Source organism: Mesoplodon densirostris, chromosome 14 (assembly GCF_025265405.1).
Source record: "Mesoplodon densirostris isolate mMesDen1 chromosome 14, mMesDen1 primary haplotype, whole genome shotgun sequence".
Lineage (NCBI taxonomy): Eukaryota > Metazoa > Chordata > Mammalia > Artiodactyla > Ziphiidae > Mesoplodon > Mesoplodon densirostris.
In genome coordinates, this window is record NC_082674.1 from 51,935,486 (window position 1) to 51,960,458 (window position 24,973).

Consider the following 24,973-nt stretch of genomic DNA (forward strand, 5'->3'; position numbering starts at 1 on the left):
TTCCTCTGGTCATTTCTGTACCAGCACTAAAACAACGCAGAGCATCACCTTGTATGACTTCAGTTGGAAATGTGCATGTTGGGAGACTCATTTTTTACTGCTCTGTGCATTTCCGCAAATGACCGTGAGGGCACCAAAAGTACTGATTTGGGGGTTACAAATAAATTGCAGCAAATAGGCAAATTCATAAAAACAAAATCCACAAATGAGGATAAACTGAAGTTGGAGACTTCAATGCCCTACTTTTGATAATGGAATAGAACAAATGTAGGTAAAAAATCAACAAGGATATAGAAGACAAACAATATTACAAACTCATTAGACCTAAAAGACATCTACTGAACACTCCATACAACAACAGCTGAATAAACAGTCTTCCTAAGCACATATGAATATTCTGTGGTACAGATCATATGCTAATCCATAAAACAAGACAAATAACCCAACTAAAAGCTAGGCAAAAAGTGAACAAACAATTCAGTGAAGAAGAAATAGAATGGCAAATAACCATATAAAAAGATGTTCAACATCCTTAGTAATTAGGCAAATGTAAATTAAAACCATAATGAAATGCCATTTTATACCCACTATAATGGCTATAATCAAAAAGATAAAAACAAGTGCTGACAAGACTGGGGGGAAAACTGGAACCCTCATACATTGCTAGTGGGAATATAAAATAATATAGAAATGTTGGAAAACATTTCGACAGTTTCTTTAAAAGTTAAACATAAAATGACCTTACAAACCAGTGATCGCACTCCTACGTATCTACCAAGAGAAATGAAAACATATGTCCACAAAAAGACTTGTACACAAATGTTTAAAGCAGCATTATTCATACTAATCAAAAAGTAGAAACACTCAAAATATCCATCAACTTTGGTAAAAGGATAAACAAAATGTGACATAGCTACATAATGTAATACTATTCAGCAATAAAAAGGAACAAAGTACTGATTCACACCACAACATGAATGAACCTCAAGAAAAACAGTATAAGTGAAAGGTGGCAATGGAAAAAAACACTGTCATATAATTCCATTTATAGGAAATGCCAAAAAAGGGCAAATCTATAGAGACAAAGAAGGTTAGTGGGGCTGGGAATAAGAATGGGGATTGAAGGAATTCCCTGGCAGTCCAGCAGTTAAGACTGAGCTTCCACTGCAGGGGGCATGGGTTCGATCCCTGGGCAGGGAATTAAGATGCCACATGCCATGCGGTGTGGCCCTGGGTTGGGGGTGGTGGGGAGAATGGGGATTGACTACAAATGGGCAAAAGGAACCTTTCTGAAGTGATGTAAATGTTCTAGAACTGTACTGTGATGATAGTTGCACAACTGTGTAAATTTTCTAAAATTCATTATAAAAACAGGTGAGTTTTATGGTATGTATCTATATCTTAATAAAACTGCTTAAAAAGAGAGACCCAATTCACAGGCTTCAACAATATTTATCACTTTTTGTATTTGCTCCAATCTTTTCACACTGTACAGACCCTTCTCTTCCCAACTTAAACTGTCCTACCTGCTATTTCTCAAAACTTTTACTCTCCTCCCTCTTATCTTTAGTATGTATAAACCTTACACATTTTTGAATGGAATTCTTTCTTTTCTCTATCCACAGCAACACAGAGACCTAACCTGGACATGTTGGGTTACTGCACTGGTGATTCCAGGATTTTTTTTTTTTTTTTTTTTGGTCTTTTTGCAGGGATAGGGAGTGATCACTGCATTGGCAATTTTAAGATTCTCCTAGAGGCAGTGTGAAGGGGTTGGAGGGTGGGTACTGAGGGGTCAAATGGGAAATCCAGAGGTGTAGTTTTATATACACTGGATATAATCTATATAATATCTTGACTGTGTGAAATAGCATTCCTAGTATGACCCAGAATTTATAATGCTACTACCAATTCTAGGCCACACATTTTAAGGGACCACTGACAAAGAATGATGCCAAGAGTGAATGACTTGTCTGGTGATAAATCTAAAAACCATAATATGTGAGGGAAAAAACAGAGACATAGTATCTGGTTTCCAAATTCAAGAAGGGCTGGGTTCAACTGAGATCAGCTCCATAGAGCAAAACTAAGATCAATGCATAAAAGTTACAGTAAAGCAAAATTATGACTCATTCATATAATTACAAATTTTCTAACACCTTAAGACTATATAACTCTGGGGAATTCCCTAGCGGTCCAGTGGTTAAGACTCCGCGCTTTCACTGCCGAGGGCACGGGTTTAATCCCTGGTCGTAGAACTAAGATCCTGCAAACCACACAGCGGCACAGCAAAAACAAACAAACAAAAAACTATGTAACTCTGTTCAAGCAGAAAATATTACTACCGAGATTTAAAAAATGATTTCTATACTGCATGGACAACTAAATGGAATAAATATTGGAAAAAATAAATATTTCTAAGTACTCTAAAAAGCCCTAAGCTATAAAAACTACTTCTTTTCATACATGAGCATCATGAACTTGGGTTTTTCCCCCGAAAAATGTGTTAAATGAGATCCTCTCCTGCATCAAGTGTGGTTTCTGAAAACTATCTGTACCATATTCTTTACTACTAAATTCTCCTGTACAAATGGTCTCCCTTTGCATTTTGTGAAAAATAACACAATATGTTTTTTTAAAAAGAGAAGTATTGCGATATATTCCTCTGAAAGCTTGTTAAGACTGTACAGATGAAGCCACAAAGCAAAGAATTTCTAGTAAACACTTCAAATTTAATAAAGTCAATTACATTTACCATACAAACAGCTACACATTAAAATAGTGTACTTATGCATAAATTAATGCTCCTACTTACGTTTCTGTGTCTGATACCAATGATTCATTATTGCACACATCATTGAAGGTGTGAAGTTGATTCTATAGAGAAAAGAAATTAAAGATTTTTTCCAAAATTATTCTTGCATATGTTAGCAATTGCCAACACAGTTTGATATATGTAGATCATAATCAATAACCAGATCAGAAGTATAAAATATAAGATAGGTAATCAGATACACATATATACTTCCCAATTAGTCTGGCTATTTCCTTTATCATTTTTAAACACTAATTCATTCCACAAGTAATACTTAGGCTTTATTCCACTAAGAATGCTAGAGAAAAAGCTGAACAAGGGAAAAACACAAAAATCTAATGCAAGGCAGCAAGTAATATGTCATTACAAACTGAATTTCGGGAAAGGCTTCCTAGACATACACTTTTAAGATTTGATTTGGGAAACTGTCATTAAGCGTTTTCAACACTTACAAAGTCCAATACGTGGGTAAAATCTAGGTCACAAAATTCAATACATGGGTACAATCTAGCTACTTCAGAATAACTACACCAAATGTAAAGGAGTAAACCTAATGCAGACCTTGGTAAACCAGAGAAAATATATCCATTCTAAAGAATGCAGTTAACTACTTAGTTCTAGCAAATTCTTGTCATGCAAGAAGACAGACCCAAAGACACTAGGTCTTTCTCCCCACCCCGCCCCTCCAGGAGAAGCCAATAATATGTATTTCTCCCTATTTAAAACAGTATTTGCTACTGTGCAAACCAAACATTTCTGTTAGTCAAATTTGGCCTATGGCCCAATAATCTGTGGCTTCTGCCTGGAAAATTAACTACTTATAATCTCCAACTCTTTTTCTCTCTGAAAACACTGCTTTCTAAATGCAAAAAACTGAACAGTTAAAAAAAAAAAAAGTGAAGGAAATCAAAAAGACCTAAGGTATAAAACCTTCTAAATCTAAGCCTCAGTCTCCTCATATTTAATATAGGGAAAAAGAGAACATATAGAAATTTATTTGTAAGGGTCACACAAAGTAATGCATGTAAAGTACTTAGCACAATCAATGCCTAGCATGGCATAAGTGGCTCCATAAATACTAGGTATTATTATAATGATGATAGTCTGAGAGGACAAACAAAAAATTACCAAAAATAAAGCAAATACAGCTTACCGTTATCTGACTTAATCCAGCCAACCTCATAGTCAAAGTAGGTGACATAAAGTACTTAAATGCAAGATCTAGGCTTTCTTTATCAAAGCATAACGTCGTGTCCAATGGTTCTTTCACTGTGCTCCACATTAAGTCAGCCATGTTGCGAGCCGCACTCTGTCTTAACTCCTGATCAGAGAGCTTGCATAAATACCTGAAATGATTCAGAAATACAACGTACACAAAAACTTGCAAACTATTTCTGAAGATCACTCAATAATTCAATAATATTCCTTTGCTCCATACCTCCAAACTGTTTAGTACAGTAGAACCTGGAATCCTGCGATTAATATTCCCAATTTAAACTATTTCTAAGTAATGCTTCAAGGATTGTGACCTGTGGCAATGTGTCCTTTGCTTAGAGCCCAACATAAATCAGGAACTGCAAAGCCTAACACAACATGTAAGGAAGGAAGGAAGGAAGGAAGGAAGGAAGGGAGGGAGGGAGGGAGCGAGGGAGGGGAAAGCAGAGAGGGAGAGGAAGGGAGGGAAGGAGGAAGAGGGAGGGAGGAAGGGAGGGAGGGAGGAACTGCACAGAGCCAAGTCATTTAACATCAGATTCTGCACCTGCACCTCCAGTAAAGCTTTACTATTCTCTAGTACCTGTCATGGATACAGCTTCTGTTTTAGGAAATTTCACTTGACTTCATATGAATAGTAGTACATCTACTCCCCAACACAGCCAAAATTCTTCAAAATGTGTACATTTTAAACATCATTCTTTTTTGGCTTTCAAACATCACAAACCACTGGTTTTCCTCTCAGGCTCTGCCTATTCTATTTGGTTGGTTCCTCCTCCTGTACCCAACCTTTCAACATTATTGCTCCTCAGGGCTTGTAATGGATTGCAGAAAGGCCCCAAATTCCTCCCATCACTTTATATAGTAGTCTTTGCAATGTGACTTTACCACTCTTCCCAACAAAGGTGTCATTTATTCCTCTACTTCCTTGCATCTGAGCTTTACCATGAAGGTTCCTTTGCCCAGTGGGGTATTAAGAGATGTAACATAAGCAGAAGCTTAAAAAGCCTTTGAGCTTGCCCTCTCTTGCTGGGAACTCTTCCACCACTGAGAAGAGGACTCAGGATAGCCTGCTGGATGAGAGAGACACGGCTAATGCCCCAACTGACATCCAGCCAACTGCCAAGATACATATGAGCACCCTTCCCCACTCAAGATCAATCAGCCTGCCAACTAGAGGACAAATGACTGAGGTTATCTATCACAGAGCACCCAGGTCCAGCCAAGTCAGCCCAGATCAGAAAAGCTAGCCAACCAGAGAACTGTGACAAATAATAAATGGTTGTTATTTTAAGCTACTAGTTTTGGGTGTTTTCTCACACAGCAAAAGCAAACTGATATAGCACTCCATCCTAGATTCACTATTTTTTTAAATTTAGGCCGTGCCAGGTCTTAGTTGCGGCACGCAGGATCTCTGCTGCAGCATGTGGACTCAGTTGTGCATGCAAACTCTTAGTTGCAGCATGCATGTGGGATCTAGTTCCCTGACCAGGGATCGAACCCGGGCCCCCCACACTGGGAGCATGGAGTCTTACCCGCTGGACCACCAGGGAAGTCCCCTACATTCACTTCTGTTCTCTTTCTACATTCTCTCCCCAGATGGCCTCATTTATTCCCGTGAGGTTTGGTGGGGTTTTTTTGTTTTGTTTTGTTTTTTGCGGTACGCAGGCCTCTCACTGTTGTGGCCTCTCCCGTTGCGGAGCACAGGCTCCGGACACCGGACGCGCAGGCTCAGCAGCCATGGCTCACGGGCCTAGCCGTTCCGTGGCATGTGGGATCTTCCCAAACCGGGGCACGAACCCGTGTCCCCTGCATTGGCAGGCGGACTCTCAACCACTGCGCCACCAGGGAAGCTCCAGCTTAAAATATTTTTTTTAAAAAAAGCCATCATGATTCATCTGCTTAAAACCCTTCAATAGATCCCACTGCTAAAATTAAATCCAAACTCCTTAAAATGGCTTGAAGGTCCTGAATAACCTGCCCCTGTTTATATCCAACCTCATATCATAATCTTACCTCCTGACACACTATGCTCCACCAGTCTACTTCTAGTTTTGTTTGTTTTTTTTAATAAATGTCTTTATTTATTTATTTTATTTTTGGCTGTGTTGGGTCTTCGTTGCTACACGCGGGCTCTCTCTAGTTGCGGTGAGTGGGGGCTACTCTTCTTTGCGGTGCGCAGGCTTCTCATTGTGGTGGCTTCTCTTGTTGCGGAGCACAGGCTCTAGGTGCATGGACTTCAGTAGTTGTGGCACACGGGCTTCACTAGTCGTGACTTGCAGGCTCTAGAGCGCAGGCTCAGTAGTTGTGGCGCACGGGCTTAGTTGCTCCGCGGCATGTGGGATCTTCCTGGACCAGGGCTCGAACCCGTGTCCCCTGCATTGGCAGGCATATTCTTAGCCACTGTGCCACCAGGGAAGTCCCTACTTCTAGTTTTTTAATATGTCATATTCTTTCCAACTTCAAAGCCTATGCCCTTATGTTCCTTCTACCTGAAATATGTCCTTCTACTTATCATCTGATTAGCAGATTCATGTTCCTCAGATGTCACCTTTCAGAAAGGCCTCATATTCTCTATCACCTTATCTTTACTTGCATAGGATTCATCACTATCTGATTCTTTTCCTTATACTTTCTCCAACAACCTGAACAGTAACCGGAAAATAGCAGGCACTCAAATCTTTGCAAATGAATAAAAATTATAAAGAACTCATAAATATTATCAAGAAATACAATCTTAGAACTCCAATAGTTTACACTATAAGCCTAATCAATATGAAAATATCTCTATCCTCGTCTTAGGTTTCCTTCTTAGGTTGGAACTTCCAGAACTCAAATATCACCCTTTCCCCAATGAGACCTTCTCTATACCATAGATATAACTGTGACCTGCTCTCTAGAACTCTCAACTCACACTTGCTACTATTTTTCTCTGTCATACTCAGGACTTCCTGATGAACTGTATCATTTACTTATTGTGCACACAGACTGCACAAAAGGAGATATATTTTCTTCTCTGCTGTATCTCCAGTGCCTACAACATAATACTTAGTATATATTTGTTGACTGGATTATAGTGGAATATCATGCAACCACTGTTAATCTGTTTAATTCTTTATACTTACATTAAAAAATTCCAACATAAATTGCTTAAAAGTAAACATTAGATATAAACCTACATAGGTGCATTAAAAAATACATCAAATTGTCAAAAATTTTCTCTGGAGGATGTGAATACAAAGGACTTTCAAACAATATAATTCTGTTATATGTTATGAATAGTTTAAACATTACTACACTGATAACCAGGGGGGAAAGATTTTATAAACTTACCTGATAACATATGTCCTAAAAGGGATAATGTGCTGCATGACAGCAGGGATATGTAGCCATATTCTAATCTATAAAGAAACATAAAAATGATATTAATGATTAATGAATATGTGAAATAACATATGTCTTTAATTAAAAACAAGAACATTTAGTATTTTCCTGCCTCTAAAAACTAAATATATTTCATCTATTTTGAAAAGGATAAACTAAGAAATACGACTGCCCACATATTAGGTAAGTAATTTAACCTATAAACAATTCTAATCCATATACCTAAAATCAATCTGAAGAATTACTATCAGTTTCTTCCTGAAAAGGGAGAACCATCTATCCAAGTAACATCTTACTACCTGCTACTCTATACCTCTCTGTATGGTAGCAACCCAAATACTATCGAACTAAATTAATTTTTTAATAATTCATCCTTCCTTCTAAAAAATATCAAATTACCTGATATCTGGTCACTTCAATATCCATCTAAGACAAATATATTTTATAGAGTCAAACACTGATCACAACATCAACAACTATTTGCTTAATTAAGCTCTTACTATAAGTATCCCAATCTAAGTTATAATGAAAGTTATAATAATCTGTTCACTTAATTTTTTCTGCATAATATTCCAGCCCATTTCTAAATCTAATGTGCTTATATTAGTTTTATTCTCATAAATCGTGGTTTAAATATCATATAAGAAAAAAATCCTAAGCAAATCATCAAACAAGAAACTACAATACTAAGCCTTAACACATGCAAGTAATACAAACTGAAAACAAATTTGTAAATACAGACTGCATGGCTTCACTTTAATCTAATGAAACGTAAGTCCTATAGCAAATACAATACTAACGGTGAAATGCTAAAACTCTTCCCTCTGAGACTAGGAACAAGACAAGAATACCTTTAATTCAACTTAAACTGAAGGTCCTAGACAGTGCAACAGACAAGAAACCAAATAAAAGGCATAAGGCTAAAAAGGAAGAATTAAATTCAATATTACTCTGAGATGATGTGATTATATAAGTAAGAAATCCAAAATAATTTTCAGATAAACCTTTTTGGAATTAACTAGTTTAGCAAGATTGCTGCTTAGAAAGTTAATATAAGTAAATGAATTAATATACACACATAAATACATACATACACACACATACTATATTACATATATATAATACATATATACACATCTTACATACCAGAAAAAAATAATAAATAAAATTTTCAAAAATATTCTCTTTACAACAGCATCAAAAAATATCATGCACCTAGAAATTGTCTAACAAGGTATATAACATCTCCACATAAACACAGAAAATTATGAGACAAATCTTAAAGCATGTAAATAAAAACACATTTATCATATTTATACATTAGAAGACTCAATATTGCAGAGATGAGAGTTCTCTGCAAATTGATCTACAGATTCAATGCAACCCAAAAAGGTTTATACGTGGAACTTTAGGCACTGATTCCAAATGCAAAAGTCCAAGAAGAGACAAAACACTCTTTCAGAATGACAGGGAGTAGAGATATAATGCATGGTGACTATACTTAATAAAACTGTTTGGCATATTTGAAAGTGCTAATAGTTCTTAAAAGTTCTTATAAAAAAACAATTTGTTAATTATGAATGGTGTCAGACGTTAACCAGACTTCCTGTGGTAATCATTTTGTAACATATACAAATATTGAATCAACTGAAATTAATGTTATATGTCAGTTACACCGTAATAAAATTTTTTTTAAATGACAAGGGGAAATAAATAAATAAATAAAATAAATTTAAAAAAATAAAAATGACATGGAGGTAGAACTTGCTTTACCAGATAGCAAGACTTCTTATAAAGCAGCAGAAATTAAGACGGTATGCAAAAGGGCACAAGACTAATCAAATAGACTAATATACTAAAAACCCCAGACCCATGCACAAGAAGACACATAGATACCTGATTTATGACAAAATGATACTTCAGAACAAATGGGAAAGGACTGTCTTTGCTATAAATAGTGACAGGTCCAGTGTCTGTCCATATAGAAAAGAAAATGAATCCTGATCCCTCACACACCACACACAAAAGTCAATTCCAACTGAACTAAAGATCAAAATGTGAAAGTAACATAATAAAAATTCCAGAACATAGAAAAATATCTTCATAAGAAAGATTTTTATCCATTAATGAAAACATTAACCATAAAGAAAAAAAATTTTTATAAATTATACACCATTAAGTTTGGTTAGAAAATAACTCTTAATGAAATCAAAACGACACCTCACACCAGTCAGAACAGCCATCATCAAAAAGTCCAGAAATAATAAATGCTAGAGGGTTTGGAGAAAAGGGAATCCTCCTACACTATTGGTGGGAATGTAAATTGGTAAAGCCCTACGGAAAACAGTCTGGAGATTCCTTTAAAAACTAAAGATAAGGGCTTCCCTGGCGGCGCAGTGGTTGAGAGTCCGCCTGCCGATGCAGGGAACACGGGTTCGTGCCCCGGTCCGGGAAGATCCCACATGCCGCGGAGCGGCTGGGCCCGTGAGCCATGGCCGCTGAGCCTGCGCGTCTGGAGCCTGCGCTCCGCAATGGGAGAGGCCACAACAGTGAGAGGCCCACGTACTGCAAAAAAAAAAAAAGGTACATGCACCCCCTCCAATGTTCACAGCAGCAATATTCACAATAGCCAAGACATAAAAGCAACCTAAATGTCCATCAACAGATGAATGGATAAAGAAGATGTGGTATACATACACAATAGAATATTACCTAACCATTAAAAAAAAAAAAAGAAATCCTTCCATTTGCAGCAACGTGGATGGACCTAGAGATTTGCATATTAAGTAAGTTAGGCAGAGAAAGACAAATTCTATAAGATATCATTTATACATGGAATCTAAAAAAAATAATACAAATCAACTTCTGTACAAAACAGGAAACAAACTTATGGTTACCAAAGGGGAAGGGGGAGAGGGAAGGATAAGTTGGGAGTATGGGATTAATAGATATGCACTAGTACATATAAAATAAACAACAAGGATTTACTGTATAGCACATGGAACTATATTCAGTATCTTGTACTAACCTATAATGAAAAAGAATCTGGGGCTTCCCTGGTGGTGCACTGGTTAAGAATCTGCCTGCCAATGCAGGGGACACGGGTTCAAGCCCTGGTCCGGGAAGATCCCACATGCAGTGGAGCAACTAAGTCTGTGTGCCACAACTACTGAGCCGGCACTCTAGAGCCTGTGTGCCACAACTACTGAAGCCTGTGTGCCTAGAGCCCATGCTCTGCAACAAGAGAAGCACCGCAACGAGAAGCCTGCGCACTCAGCGAAGAGCAGCCCCCACTCACCGCAACTAGAGAAATCCGCAAGCAGCAACGAAGACCCAACACAGCCAAAAATATAAATAAATAAATAAATAAATAAATAAATTTTCAAAAAAAAGAACCTGAAGCTGTACACCTGAAACTAACACAGTATTGTATATCAACTATAGTTAAATTAAAAATAATAACTCTTAAAAGACACAAGAGAATGAAAAGCAAAATCAGAGTTGAAGAAGATATTAGCAATACATACATGTCAGGCAAAAGACTTGTATCCAAAACACATAAGGAATCTCCACACATTCGTAAGGAAAAGGCAAACAATTTCATTTTTAAAACAGATTAAAAAATCTTGAACTGGGCTTCCCTGGTGGCGCAGTGGTTGAGAGTCCACCTGCCGATGCAGGGGACACGGGTTCGTGCCCCGGTCCGGGAAGATCCCACATGCCGCAGAGTGGCTGGGCCCGTGAGCCTTGGCCGCTGAGCCTGCGCGTCCAGAGCCTGTGCTCCGCAACCGGAGAGGCCACAACAGTGAGAGGCCCGCGTACCGCAAAAAAAAAAAAAAAAAAATTTGAACTACTTCTCGAAAAATATTGAAATGGCTAATATGCCCATGAAATGGTGCTCAATCTCTTTAGTCATTTAAAAACACAAAAGTAGACCACAATGAGATACTACTACTAGTTCATCAGGAATCTCTAAGAGTTAGAATACTAGGTGTTTGCAAGGATATGGAGCAATGGGAACTCTCATTCCTGGTAAGAGTGTAAATTAATACAATCACTTTGGAAAATCTTAGCATTAATGTGTAAAACTGAATATATGTATACCCTTTGATAAAGAAATTCCACTACTAGATATATATGAAAATAAAATACATGTACATATGCACCAAAAGACATGTAAGAGAATGCTGACACCACATTAATCCATCACCAGTAAAACAGATCAATGTTGGTATATTTTTAAAGGAGTATTATACAACAATCAAAATGAGCAACTCGAACTACATGCAATATAAATCTCAATGTTAAACAGAAGTAGCCATACATGAAAGAATGCACTGTATGTGATTCCACTTAAATGGTTAGCAAGAGACAAAACTACATCATAGTATTTAGGGATATAAGCTTAAGTAATAAAACAAAGAAAAGCAATAAATAAAAATATGAATTGTGTTCACCTTTAAGGGCAAAGAGATGGGATAGTGACTTAGAGGAATCATAAAGGAGGCTTCTGGGGAGTTGACAATGATTTGTTTCTTGACATGGGTAGTGGTTAAATGGGATATTCGCTTTGATAAGTCACTGAGACATATCTTATCATTCTGTTCACTTTTCTATATGTTTATTTCAAAATTTTTTAAAAGGTTAACAGATTCAATTATATATAAGATACATTAGAGAGGATGAAAATGAAAATAGGTACAGTGATATCTTTTATTTGGGGATAAACAAATATGCCAATGAACAAAAATTTAAATAAAAATGACAAGGGAAAAAATGTCAACATTGGAAAGAAATTTTTAATAGAAAGAAGAGCTACCATTTACTGAACACTTAATACTTCCATTCTGATAGATGAAAAAAGTGAGGCTTACAGACATAATGTAATCAAAATTAGATAGTACATCAATAAAAAATTTTTAAGTAAAACAAACAAAAACAAAAAAATGAGATAGTACATAACAGAACTACAATTCAAGCCCAAGATGATTTCTCTGTAAAATCTACATTCTTTAATCTACTATGAGGTATACCATTACAAGAATCAAATTCCATATGCTATTAATCATATAGGTCCTTTTTCTTTCCTTACTGTAAGTTTTGAGCTTCCCCCTCTTGGTGATAACAGAGTTCTAGTAGCCCTTCTAAGTACATGTTAAAAATTTCAGGAATAGGAAAAAATATTGTCTGATCCCCTTATAACTGCAGAAATGCAGGCAGTATTCTGCATCACAGAGCTAGTTTTAACAAAATGACAAAATGAAAACTTCACTGAACTGTCAACGAACTCTCCTGATTAGTGTGAAAATATATGAAAATGTATAATCCCAACCTAACTTCTGATATTAAATAGTCCTTTTTAGTGTTTTTTGTAAAGTAGTATTAGGAAACTGACAGTTCAGAAATTGTTGTGTCTTCTGATGTGTTACTACAAGTTTGCATCTCTGATAACATTTCTTAGGTAATAATCTGTCATATCTGTTTTGTAAAGCATATATTCATGAGGTTTATTAAGGCTCATTTGTACTTTTCCATTCATATTAATAAAATAAATCCCATGACTCTTAAATTCTTTATGGAAAGTCCTCAGGCTTTGTTATTTTGTAATTAATAAAAGGTGTCATGTCTGAGATGACTAACTCAGGCATCTTTGCTGAGGGCTGAGGCAGGATACATACTATGAGCTATAACCACCATGCATCTCAGTGGGGAAACTTCTATGAGGACTCTGCATTCTACTTCTCTAAGCTGTGCTAAATACTGGTTAACTGCTTTTGCTGAAAATCTAAAGGCCAATACAAAATAAGAAAACTACATATATAAAGATTTTGTTGTTATTTCCCTGAGGCTGCAGTCATTATCACTAAGAATAGATCCTTATAAGAGTGGAGTAATACTTGTGCAAAACTGAGAACTCTCCTAACAGTCAGTGTTTAGAAATGCTAAAACAAACTTTTGAGACTGAAATAAATGTATGGGCCTAAGCGTATTATCAGATTTGAACCTTAACTGATGAAAGTAAGAGTTTTCCTTCTTTGCTGATAACTCAGACTCAGGGCAAAGCGAGTTTTCCTGTGCTGCAAGCTAAGGTTCTAGGAGATAACACCACCTTCCTCATTAAGAGTGACAGAATGACCCTAGAAAACAAACAGAATGGTTTGGTTCCCAGGAACTGATATAAACATGTTTTCTTCTGAATGTGTGATTTATTATGATTAAGTGTGAGAGAAACAGGTACTCAATAAGGTCAGGCTTTACCTACCTTACCATAAAAGTTGTTTACAATTCATAGAATTTTTTGCTTCTCAAGAAAAGGATTGCCCTAATATCCAGTATTTTTTTCATTATTTAAATGTAGGAGTTTTTGTTCCTGTATGAAAGCCCATGGAAGATCAGAGGTTCCCAAATAAGGGAACTTCAGCCTTACTGAAGCTGAAACAACATGGCTAAACAAGCTGCCTATTTCTCAAGAAAAGAAATGAGACATATAGAAACGACCAGGATTTATAATTTACAATGATCCACTAAAGGAAACTACTCCACTCTAGATCAATTTGTATGTAACTAGAAAAGTCTGAAATTTAAAGGCCTTAAAGTTTCTCAAAATGCAAAAGGATGTCTATTTCAATTGTTTAAAGTGGCTGCTAAGTGTTTTCATATAAACTTCAGGCAGAGTGGTCAAAACTCCAAATAAAAGGTCAGAAATCATGCCAACACTTATATTGCTTTAAATGTCACCAGTCCCTTAAGAAAAACTCCAAACTCTGAAAAAAATAAAGTACAGGGTCTGCAGACAACTTAATTACAAAAAGAATTGTAATTTAAGCTCTTAATTTGCACCAAAGTATTAACTATATTTAAAAAATTAGAAGAGAGCAAAATCAAAAAAATATTTTTTTATGAGGAAAAGATGCCAAATGAGAGTTACCCAATCAAGTTATAAAACCTTTGGTTAAAAAGTACATTATGTTACACTCTCAGGAAAAAAACAAACATAGATTATAGTATCCAAACAATTACATTAATAATTTAAGCAGTATGACTAATTTTAACTTTGGTTTAACGGTCTCAGTTGAGTTACAAGATAAAGTTATGCGAATTGACAATAGCCCACCAATTAGCAGTCACAAAAAGGCTGAAGAGAAAAATGAAACAGAATCCAAACCTTTTTCTTTAGTAAAGGATTACTTTTCAAGAGATAGCAATAAGTTACCTTTAACGAGGCTTCCATAATAGACTTTTTTTTTTTTTTTTTTTTTTTTTTTTTTTTGCGATACGCAGGCCTCTCACTGTTGTGGCCTCTCCCGTTGCGGAGCACAGGCTCCGGACACGCAGGCTCAGCAGCCATGGCTCACGGGCCCAGCCACTCCACGGCATGTGGGATCTTCCCGGACCGGGGCACGAACCCGTGTCCCCTGCATTGGCAGGCGGACTCTTAACCACTGCACCACCAGGGAAGCCCCATAATAGACTTTTAACACCAAGATTTAGTAAAATTAATTCAAGAAATACATTTTAATTCAGGTAATATTCCTGATTAAGGAAAACTGTTGATAAATTATTTTTTGAACTTTGGATTTCAAACTCAGTTATTTACCCTCTCTAAATTTATGACAGTTTAAAACTAAAATGTCAACACAGGATTTAAGTTCACTCAAAAGTCTGTATTTTATTCTTTGTCCCAAAGGAAGCCAAATTGAATAAAACTTCCTTTCAAACAAATAAGGTCAATCAGACTAACAGAATCAGGTAAGTGTTAATAATAGGTAAAATAAATAGCAGCACCAGTCACTAAGGGCTTACTATGTATCAGGTGCTATTAATAAGAGCTTAAAATCTTAAAACCTCACAACAATCTTTTAAGGTAGATCACCATATTTATCATTCCCATTCTATGAATTAAAAAACTGAGGCTCAGGTTCAGAATTCAAATGCAACTGTGACTCCAAAGTGTATATTCTTAACCTACCATGCTACACTGCCATTACATGTAGTATGTTCAACCTGTCAGAAACCAAGGAATTTGGGGACTAAAAATGACCTTGATACAAATTAATTATTTCAAATATGGAAACATGGAGTTCTGGATACTCAATAAATTTGAGTAAAGCCAGTGTCCTCTCCAGTGTTATTTCTACACTGGAAATGATGAAACAAAGTTATTTTGTTCAGTCTTTTTTTCACCCTGTATTTTTATTTTATATACACACTTGAAATATTTCACAGTAGTTATTACTTAAGGTAATTCAGTTAATACAAGAATTCAGGCTTTGGTAAAGTTAGATTTCAGTTTTGCTTCACTATTTTTTTAAATGATGACCAGAACAGAAGATTATTTTAGGTTAAATTTTAATACACAGGTAGTAAAATGTATTTCTCTCTGCTTCCACACATATTGTGCTTCACAGTAGCTGACATTGACAACATTTGAAAGAATTATCTTCTTTACAAAGGCAAAAAGAAATGTTAGTTCTTCACTTGCAATATACAGGGAAGTCAGACACACTGTAGTAGTGCCCTAGGCTAGGCTAACCATCATTTAAGTAACCAAAAACTCTAAAATTTCCCAGTACAAAATCCCCGACTAAAGAGGGAGATAGCTAAATTTACCTAGTAAACTTAAATTCATTAATTTTTTTTTTTTTTTGGCTGTGCCGTGCGGCTTGCAGGATCTTAGTTCCCCAACCGGGGATTGAACCTGGGCCACAGCAGTGAAAGCACCAAGTCCTAACCGCTGATACAAATTCCAATTTATTATAACAAAGACTTTTTTAAAAAAGATTTCTGTACTCGATTTTTTCAAAGTATAATCCAGAAGAAAAAAAAAAACAGGATTGTACATGTAAATCACTCATAACCTGCCTTTTCTGGACATAAAAATTCATGTTATTAAAATACTAGACTTTGATCCCAAGATTAAAACCAATTCCAAACAATACTTACATTAGATACAACTGTAATAAATGCATGTGCTATAAGAAATGGCAAAGTTTCAGGAGTTCCATATTCAAAGCAGTCCTTCATGAGAGAAAGGCCATTTTTCCCACAAAACAAACATACATAACGAAGCAAATGCAATGGTACTTCTACATCCTGAAGAAAAAAGAAAATCTATTATTTTAAAACTTATCAGGAACAATTTTTATTTTACTACCAGTACTGGAAAGATACTGGTCAGACATAAACTCAAAAAGACTTACATGAACAAAAAAGTAAAATTTTCCATAAACCTAAGAATGAAAAAAGATAAACTTACATTCATATCACAGAATGCCCCTAATATGTTGCTTTCTTGGGTTGATATATCCTGATTTAAAAAAAAAAAAAGAAAAAAAGGTAAATACAATTATATCACACTACATGACAATCTTTAAAAACTACGATTTTTTAAAGATTGATTTTATAAAAACTCACCAATTGTACAATTGCTTCTCATCATCAACAGCAGTATTCCTAACTGAAGCTAATATCATTCAGTTCTAAAGTATATTTTAACTCTTCTCCAAAGAAATCTTTCTATACTATGTGCTACACATTATTTTGCCTTCTTAAACAAAAACCTTTCCTTAAATAATTGGGGTAATTTTTGAACATTTGAACATTTTTAACTTAGTTAAGTGGTTTTGAAACTGTACTCGGGAACTCTCTAGAGGTATACTCAAAAGTTCCACAACGTGCTTTCCATACATAAGATTTAAACTACCTAAAAGCATACTCATCCACTGTTGGTGTGAATATAAGCTGGTATGACCTTGTTAGAGGATAATTTGGCAGTTACCTATCAACATTTAAAATGTACCTTCCCTTTGACCCAGCAAATCAACTTCTGGTTATTTATCCTAACAACTAGTAAAAGTAGTGCTGGAAAATGTATGTATAATGATGCTCACTGAAACTATTTATAACATCTCAAAATGAGAAACAACTTCAATATCCATCAATAGGCTGGCTAAATAAAATGGTGACATAACCATCTAGGGTCTTATGCAGCCTTCAAAAATAATAAGGTGAAATGGCATGAGGGATTATCTTTTGGGGATGATGAAAATGTTCTCAAACTGAAATGTGGTAATGGTTGCACGGCTCCATAAATTTATGAAAATAATATATACTTTAAGCAAGTTATTTTTACGGTATGTAAAGTATACCTTTAAAATGCTGTTAAAAATAAGGTGAATCAAAAAAATAAGGTGAATTCCATATGCACAGGCATATAAAAATACCCTGTATTTGTTAAAAATAGAATTTATGAACATTATCTAATTTTCATAAATTTTTAAATGTCTGAAAATATCTGAACTAATTTCATAACATTTTTTTTGACGAGAGAATGGAGAAAAAGGAGAGATTCAAGGCCTTTTAAACTCTACATTTTGTATAGTCTATGTTTTTTTAGTCATACTGAAAGTGTTACTTTTATAATCAGAAGGTTAGATACTTTCAGCTGAAAAGTTAGCTGCCAAAGGAACCCATTCATTCTTTGCTGTTACCTGTTTTAAATAAAGTTTGACTGCTGAAATAAAGTTTGAAAACAACTGATTGAGAGCATACATAAAACTCTCAGAACATTTCAGAATAATCAAAAACTGTCCTAAGAGAGGTCAAAACACTTGTCAAATTAAGTGTACTAAACCTCCTTAAATGTATTCTCAAGCCTCTACTACCAGGGCCACAGTTAAAGTTTTAAGTTATTCTTAGCAAACCTTTTGTCTTCAAAAAATCCAGAATATAAGAACTCCTGTGGTATTACTAAATACAATTCATGGACCAGGTGAACCATGCTGAAATATCAAACTGGAGTCAAGATTTCTAGTGCCTAACAAGGACACAGCTAGAAATTCTCCTAACAGAATTCTATTCTGATGTGCAAAATGTTGCTCATGGACTTGGTTGTATCTATTTTAGCTACTCAGAAGATCTGTTTTACCATTTCATATTTCTACTCTGGATACATGAAGCCACTACCCTAAGGTGTTATTATAATCTCATTTTAAGTAGTATGCAAAGAAGTTAACATAGATCTGTTGGTAACAATACTAGGAGCAACACTAGGAAGTCTTGCTAAAAGCTGAACCTTCTCTCAAAAGCTCTCATTATAGAGGATCCCTGAAAAGGTGTTAAGAAACCTATCAAGAATTTTTTAAGTTTTTGTTTTTTCCCCCAAAACCTCACATTTATTACATAAGATGATGCCACTCTCTTTCTAGAACTAAACAGAGGAATATGCCTGTTACTTTAAAAGATACTCTAAAACAAAGAGAAATAAATGAGTAATTAGAAAGTAATTCTATATCTGATTAAGCAAATGCTGCTCTATGATCTAACCACAAAGAATTGAAGGCTAGAGGATTAGGAATAAAATATTTGCATAAAAAGAAGTCACTGATGTTGGAATTAGATAGTAGTGATGGTTACTTACTAAAGTGTATACTTTAAAAGAGTAAATTTAAAACATTTATTTTTTTTAAAAAAGGGTGAATTAAAAGTCAGTAGAAAGTGGCAAGAAAAAAAAACAGCCTAGATTCAGAAACTTGGACAGTAAAACAACAATGTATGTATTTAATCTGCCAGAGCATATTATACCTACCTTTAACAGAAGGGCAAAGATCTCTTTTCTCTCTACAATTTTTATACTCATCTCGCTCTAAGAAAAATACTTAACACTAGAGCAATACCTCATTTGACAGAATTACCTATATTATTCAGGATTAGGAAAAGAATGCCACTGGACTCCACAAAACTTCTAATGTGAATATATGTATTTTAAATTACTACATCTTTAAAAATAATTTCAACTTCAATAGGAGGGAAAGAAGGATGGAGGGAGGAAGGGAGGAGGAGAGGCTTCAAGTTCCCATCTTATTCACTACTGGCAATGGATTACAATAGTTAGTGATTAGTCTGAAACATTTGAGAAACAATGCAGTAGAATTAAGACCTGAATTCTAGAACTCTCTCAGCAATATGCTATGCAAATGTGATCAAAACTTTTAACCTCTGTTTCCTCTTACATGAAATAAGGATGCTGACTAAGTTTCTAAAGTCACAGGTGTCAAAACACTAACACAGGAGTACTGAATCTTCTCCTAGAGTCTTGGTCAATTTGTGCCTCTTAAAAAAAATAAATAAAACCAAAAGTAAAAGGCCTTATCAGGAATGGATGCATATAACAGTATGAGGGGAAGACTGGATGGACTACCTCCTTATAAAAAGGTGGAATTAAACATCTCTATAGTAAACTCTACAGCACTGCATAATAAATATTAGTTTTCTTAAGATATCTGCATGTATGTATATAGACACATACACATAATTTTATAATATATATGTATGCTACATCAAGGTTTTGATCAGAGACCCTTTGAAACAGCTGGCCCTTAACATATTTAATAACATGGCCAGAGGACAGAAACTAGACATTTTAGAGTATTTATAACATCTCATTACTAAGAGATTAGAAACTTGGGAAACAGCTATTATGAACAGAATATTAAAGAAGCACATATAAATTCTGTATAAGGAGATTAGAATGCTGTATAAGAATACAGAATTCTGTATAAGGAGACTGCTACTTTATTATATCCAAAAGTGGTTTTTATTAGAATTTTACCTAAAGTTATGAAGCCACTGCTTTCAACCAAGTAGTCACATGGAATGATCCTAAAGAATAGTAATAATGGGCTTCCCTGATAGCGCAGTGGTTGAGAGTCCGCCTGCCGATACAAGGGACACGGGTTCGTGCCCCGGTCCGGGAAGATCCCACATGCCGCGGAGCGGCTGGGTCCGTGAGCCATGGCTGCTGAGCCTGCGCGTCTGGAGCCTGTGCTCCGCAACGGGAGAGGCCACAACAGTGAGAGGCCAGCGTAACGACAAAAAAAAAAAAAAAAAAAAAAGAATAGTAATAATGGGGCACTTTATTCCACAAGGAAAAGTACAGGGGAGTATGACTATGCCTATATTTGGAGATTATCATTTTTGAAAATCATTTTTAAAAAACTGATGAGGAAATTGATTTTGAGAGCAAAATGGCAGATTTAGTATTGCTGTAACTCTACCAAGAGATTTTTAACTGGAGAAAAAATATTTCTAAGACACTCTGCATGAATTTTACATATCTACGTCCCTAACCAAACTATTTTTAGCATCTTTCAGTTATCAATTTAAGGCATTAAAAACACTATTCGTGTGGTGTTCCTAAGATTAAATTTTGCAGCTTTGCACAAATGGATCCCCTTTTTGTTGAAAAAGGATTCCAAGATGACATTTTTTAGAATGATTAATAAATATCTGATGTCATATAAGAGATTTATTAAAAGGTTTCTACATGGGAAGATAATAGGCTAAGAATTCTAGAAGACAGCACAGTCTGATTTAAAATATTCTTATGGAGAATTCTAATAGGGAAAATACCCACCTCCTGGGCTATGTTTTTAAATAGTCTCAATTCAATGTGAAAATATTTTCTGTAAAGGACAACTTTTTTTCCAGATGAAGAAGGAAGTTTAGAGAAGTCAGAATGGAGGTTATAGAAAAAATAAGCTGGAGAAAATAGACAGCCTTAAAAAAAAAAAAGCATATGGTAGATTTGTTAATGGCCACAACTCTACCCATTCCTGGATGCATGAAAAACAGAATGTACTTAAAAGTTTAAAATGAAACTTTACCTCTCCTCCTATCCAGAGATGGAGTCTACTTCACACCCCTTTGATCTGAGCTGCCCTTGTGAATTGCTTCAACCAACAGGGATGTGGTAAAGTTGATACTGTGTGGTTTCAAAGGCTGGACCTTTATAAGAGGCCTTACAGCTTTCCACTTTTGCCTTCCTGGATCAATGCTAAGACTACCATGTAAGGAAGATAGTCACCCTAGTAGAGAGGCCATGTAGAGAAAAATCCAAGGAGCCCTACAGAGCAGCCAGCACTATCAGATGTGTGAATGAGACCATCTTGGACTTTCAAACCCATCCAACTCCCAAAATAAATGCAAGTGCGTACGTAAGGCCATACAAAACTAGCAGAGAAATTGCCCAAGCAATACACAGAATCATGAGAAATAATTAATCACTGTTGTTTTAAGCCATTATTATAATACATTATCACATAACTGTTTCAATTCCTGCTATCTGTAGAAATAATGCCATTATCTAAATACCTAAGATGGGTTACTGATCTCCTGGAAAGGCTTGTATAAATATCACTAGTGGAGGAGGGAAGGAGGAAAAGAGGGAGGGAGGGAGGGAGGGGAAAAAATCACTAGTGAAATAAGTAAAGCATCTTGACATACAAAAGAAAATACTATTATTTAAAACTAGTAATTACATATAATTTGTTAAGCATTTTTTCTTTACAAAAGGAATTCCAAATTCCGTTAACTTATGTTTTCTAAGAATGAAATTCAAAACTCTACGTGCTTCTTTTTCCTGTTACTACTTTTTGAAAGAGTCACAGTAAATAGAGCATAGATCTACATCAGCAAAATGTCTATCACTGACAGTTTAATTTTGTGAGTTCAATTTATAAATCTTTCCTTAATAGAACTATGCTGAGCAAATGTTTAACACAAGTTGCTACAGAAATGGTCTGAAGAAATCTGAAATAATTCTTATAACGATAGTGATTTTTTCCATCAATAATGACTATCTCCATATTTATTCATAAGTGAGAAATTACCAACATAACCATGACTTAGTATTACTTAAAATTCACAATACCTATTTTCACATACCTCTATAGTAGGATGAGTATTATGTTTGTAAGCAGTATATAAGGGAAACTGAATTTGAAAAATTTTTGCCACACATAGTAACAATTTTTCCTTCTCATCTGTACTCCATAAACTAAAAGGATCAGAGCTCTTTGAAGATTCCTCCTCAGTCAAAATACAAATTCTTGTAGAGTTTGATTTTTTTTCTATTGATTTTTGTCTTTCTGTACTTCCTTCATTACACTCTCTTTCTATATTCAGTGGTTCTTCCGCTTGATTACTCTCATCTTGCCACGTGGAATCTATGTTAATAGTAGTACAATGTTTACAAAGCTGGTCCCGGAGCACTTGAACTTGGGCAATCACTAAGTTAATAAGTGCACACACTACTTGGTTAAAAATCTCCAAATGCTTATATTCTTTGAAGCAGCATAGACATTGCCTATAAGAGAAAAAAATTTTTTCAATAAATCAATGCTTCCTAGAGAGGCAACAATTATATCTTTCTAAAAAGTAATATAAAAAAACAAATACTAAAATATCTTTTGAATAATGTAATTTCCTCCTTCCTGGTAGAGTAGCACTACAATAACTTAAAAAGACAGCATCACACCAAAAACTGGTACTGGTAAAAAGTCACCATATTAGGTCGACAGCTATCATCTTCAGTTTTATGTATGTATTTATCTGTCCCTCTAGACAAAGAAGTATTTAAGAACAAGAATTATGGCTATATCTTTGCTTCTCTAAGTACTAAGTACTCAATACATGTTTAATAAATATCAGGAAACTGGCTATAATAAAATAACTTTTTAGTAAACCCAGCTCATTATTTTACATAAGGGATTTTGTTGTCAACTAATAAAAAAGCTATATTTAAAAATAATTTGCTTGCGACTTCCCTGGCAGTCCAGTGGTTAAAACTCTGCACTTCCACTGCAGGGGGCACGGGTTCGATCCCTGGTTGGGGAACTAAGATCCCGCCATGCCATACCACGCGGTGCTGCTGCTGATAATAATAATAATAATAATAATTTGCTTGAAGGCTACTTAGGAGGGACATTCCTATCCTATCTGACAGACCAAAAGTGTTTAAAGAACACACACACAACACACACACACACACACTCTCTCTCTCTCTCACTTCAGCTCCAGCAAAAAAAAACAAAAATAAATAAAAATAATAAGAGTCAGTAATTATTACATACAAATCTAGTTCTCTTAGACATGTTCAGTTAGTAGCACAATGCCTGGCATATTGTGGATAATCAAAGGGGTCTGGTGAATCAATAAGTAAATAATACACAGTACCAGGTTACAATGTATCCAATAACAGATGACAGTTAAGCAACTATCACTTAAAATTTGCACCTAGTTATATTATCAAAACAAATCAAAACTCTTATTGTACCAAACAGATCACCAACTTCCTGTATTACCATGTAAGAATAACTTCATTTCTCCAGGTGTGGCAGATTTGAAGTAGAGCCACAAATTCCTCAATACTACTCTTCCCTTTAAAAGGTGAAACCCAATTTTCCTCCCCTTGAATGTGGACCGGACTTAATGACTGGCTTCCAATGAATGGAACGTGGCAGAAATGACAGTGTATGACATCTGAGACTAGGTTATAAAAGACATTACCACTTCTGCCTTGCTCTCTTTTGGATCACTCACTCTGGGGGAAGCCAGCTGTCATGAAAAACACTCAAGGAGGCCACGGCAAGGGCCACATGAGAAAAAACTGAGTCCTCCCACTAACAACCAGCACCAACTTGCCAAACATGCAAGTAAGTCAACTTGGAAATAGATCCTCCAGTCCCACGTAAGGTCATCCAAAGATGACCATAACCTGGCCAAATCCTGACTACAACTTATAAGAAATCCAAGCCAGAACCAACCAACTAAACCACTCCCAAACTCCTACCCATAAAATAATTGATGATAAATGTTTATAATTGAGATAATAAACATATCTCTGAGGATAACAAATGTTTATTGTTATTTTAAACAGTACTTTTGGAGTACCTTGTTACACAGAAATGCATAAATGATACATCAGGACTATTTTCTCCATGGCAAAATGAAAGGGATTTTATCTCTAAGGCCTCCTCCAGTTTTAAATTCTATAATATCGCAATTTCCACAAGAAGAAAAATAAACACATCACAACATTTTTCTGATGAGTAGCTTCTTCGTTTAAGTTTAGGAAAAACCAAGTTCAAAGTGAAGGATCATACATTTGACTATCTTTAGTGAAAATGAAACCTGAGCTTCCCCTCAAAAAACAACCTTGAGGGGCTTCCCTGGTGGCGCAGTGGTTGAGAGTCCGCCTGCCAATGCAGGGGACACGGGTACGTGCCCTGGTCCGGGAAGATCCCACATGCCGCGGAGCGGCTAGGCCCGTGAGCCATGGCCACTGAGCCTGCGCGTCCGGAGCCTGTGCTCCGCGGCCGGAGAGGTCACAACAATGAGAGGCCCGCGTACCGCAAAAACAAACAAACAAAAAAAACAACCTTGAGGTCAGATTTTGGATTAGGAAAGCCAAAGAGCTAGTCAAATTTACTATAAAAGTGCACTGTCAGGGATGGATCTAGAGATTATCATACTAAGTGAAGTAAGTAAGAAAAAGACAAGTATCATATGATGGTCACTTATATGTGGAATCTACAAAAATGATACAAATGAACTTATTTACAAAAGACTCAGACTTCGAAAACAAATTTATGGTTACCAAAAGAGAAAGGTGGGGGGAGGGATAAATTAGGAGTTTGGGATTTACATATATATACAACTATATATAAAATAGCTAGGGACTTCCCTAGTGGTCCAGTGGTTAAGAATCCATCTTCCAATGTA

At 35.6% G+C, this 24,973-nt stretch overlaps 1 protein-coding gene across 4 annotated transcripts in view; it reads right to left on the reverse strand.

The window, feature by feature from the left end:
- The window catches only part of USP34 (ubiquitin specific peptidase 34), a 243,180-nt gene that overhangs the window by 169,304 nt on the left and 48,903 nt on the right, over positions 1-24,973 (reverse strand). For 3 of the 4 annotated variants that reach the window (XM_060117859.1, XM_060117860.1, XM_060117858.1), the window contains exons 3-8: positions 22,136-22,556; positions 16,668-16,718; positions 16,355-16,504; positions 7,361-7,428; positions 3,969-4,161; positions 2,816-2,877 (exon numbers count right to left, since the gene is read on the reverse strand). In XM_060117859.1, coding sequence (XP_059973842.1) covers positions 2,816-2,877; positions 3,969-4,161; positions 7,361-7,428; positions 16,355-16,504; positions 16,668-16,718; positions 22,136-22,556 — 945 coding nt within the window. The remainder of the gene's footprint in view (positions 1-2,815; positions 2,878-3,968; positions 4,162-7,360; positions 7,429-16,354; positions 16,505-16,667; positions 16,719-22,135; positions 22,557-24,973) is intronic. The other variant, XM_060117861.1, reaches the window with a different exon arrangement.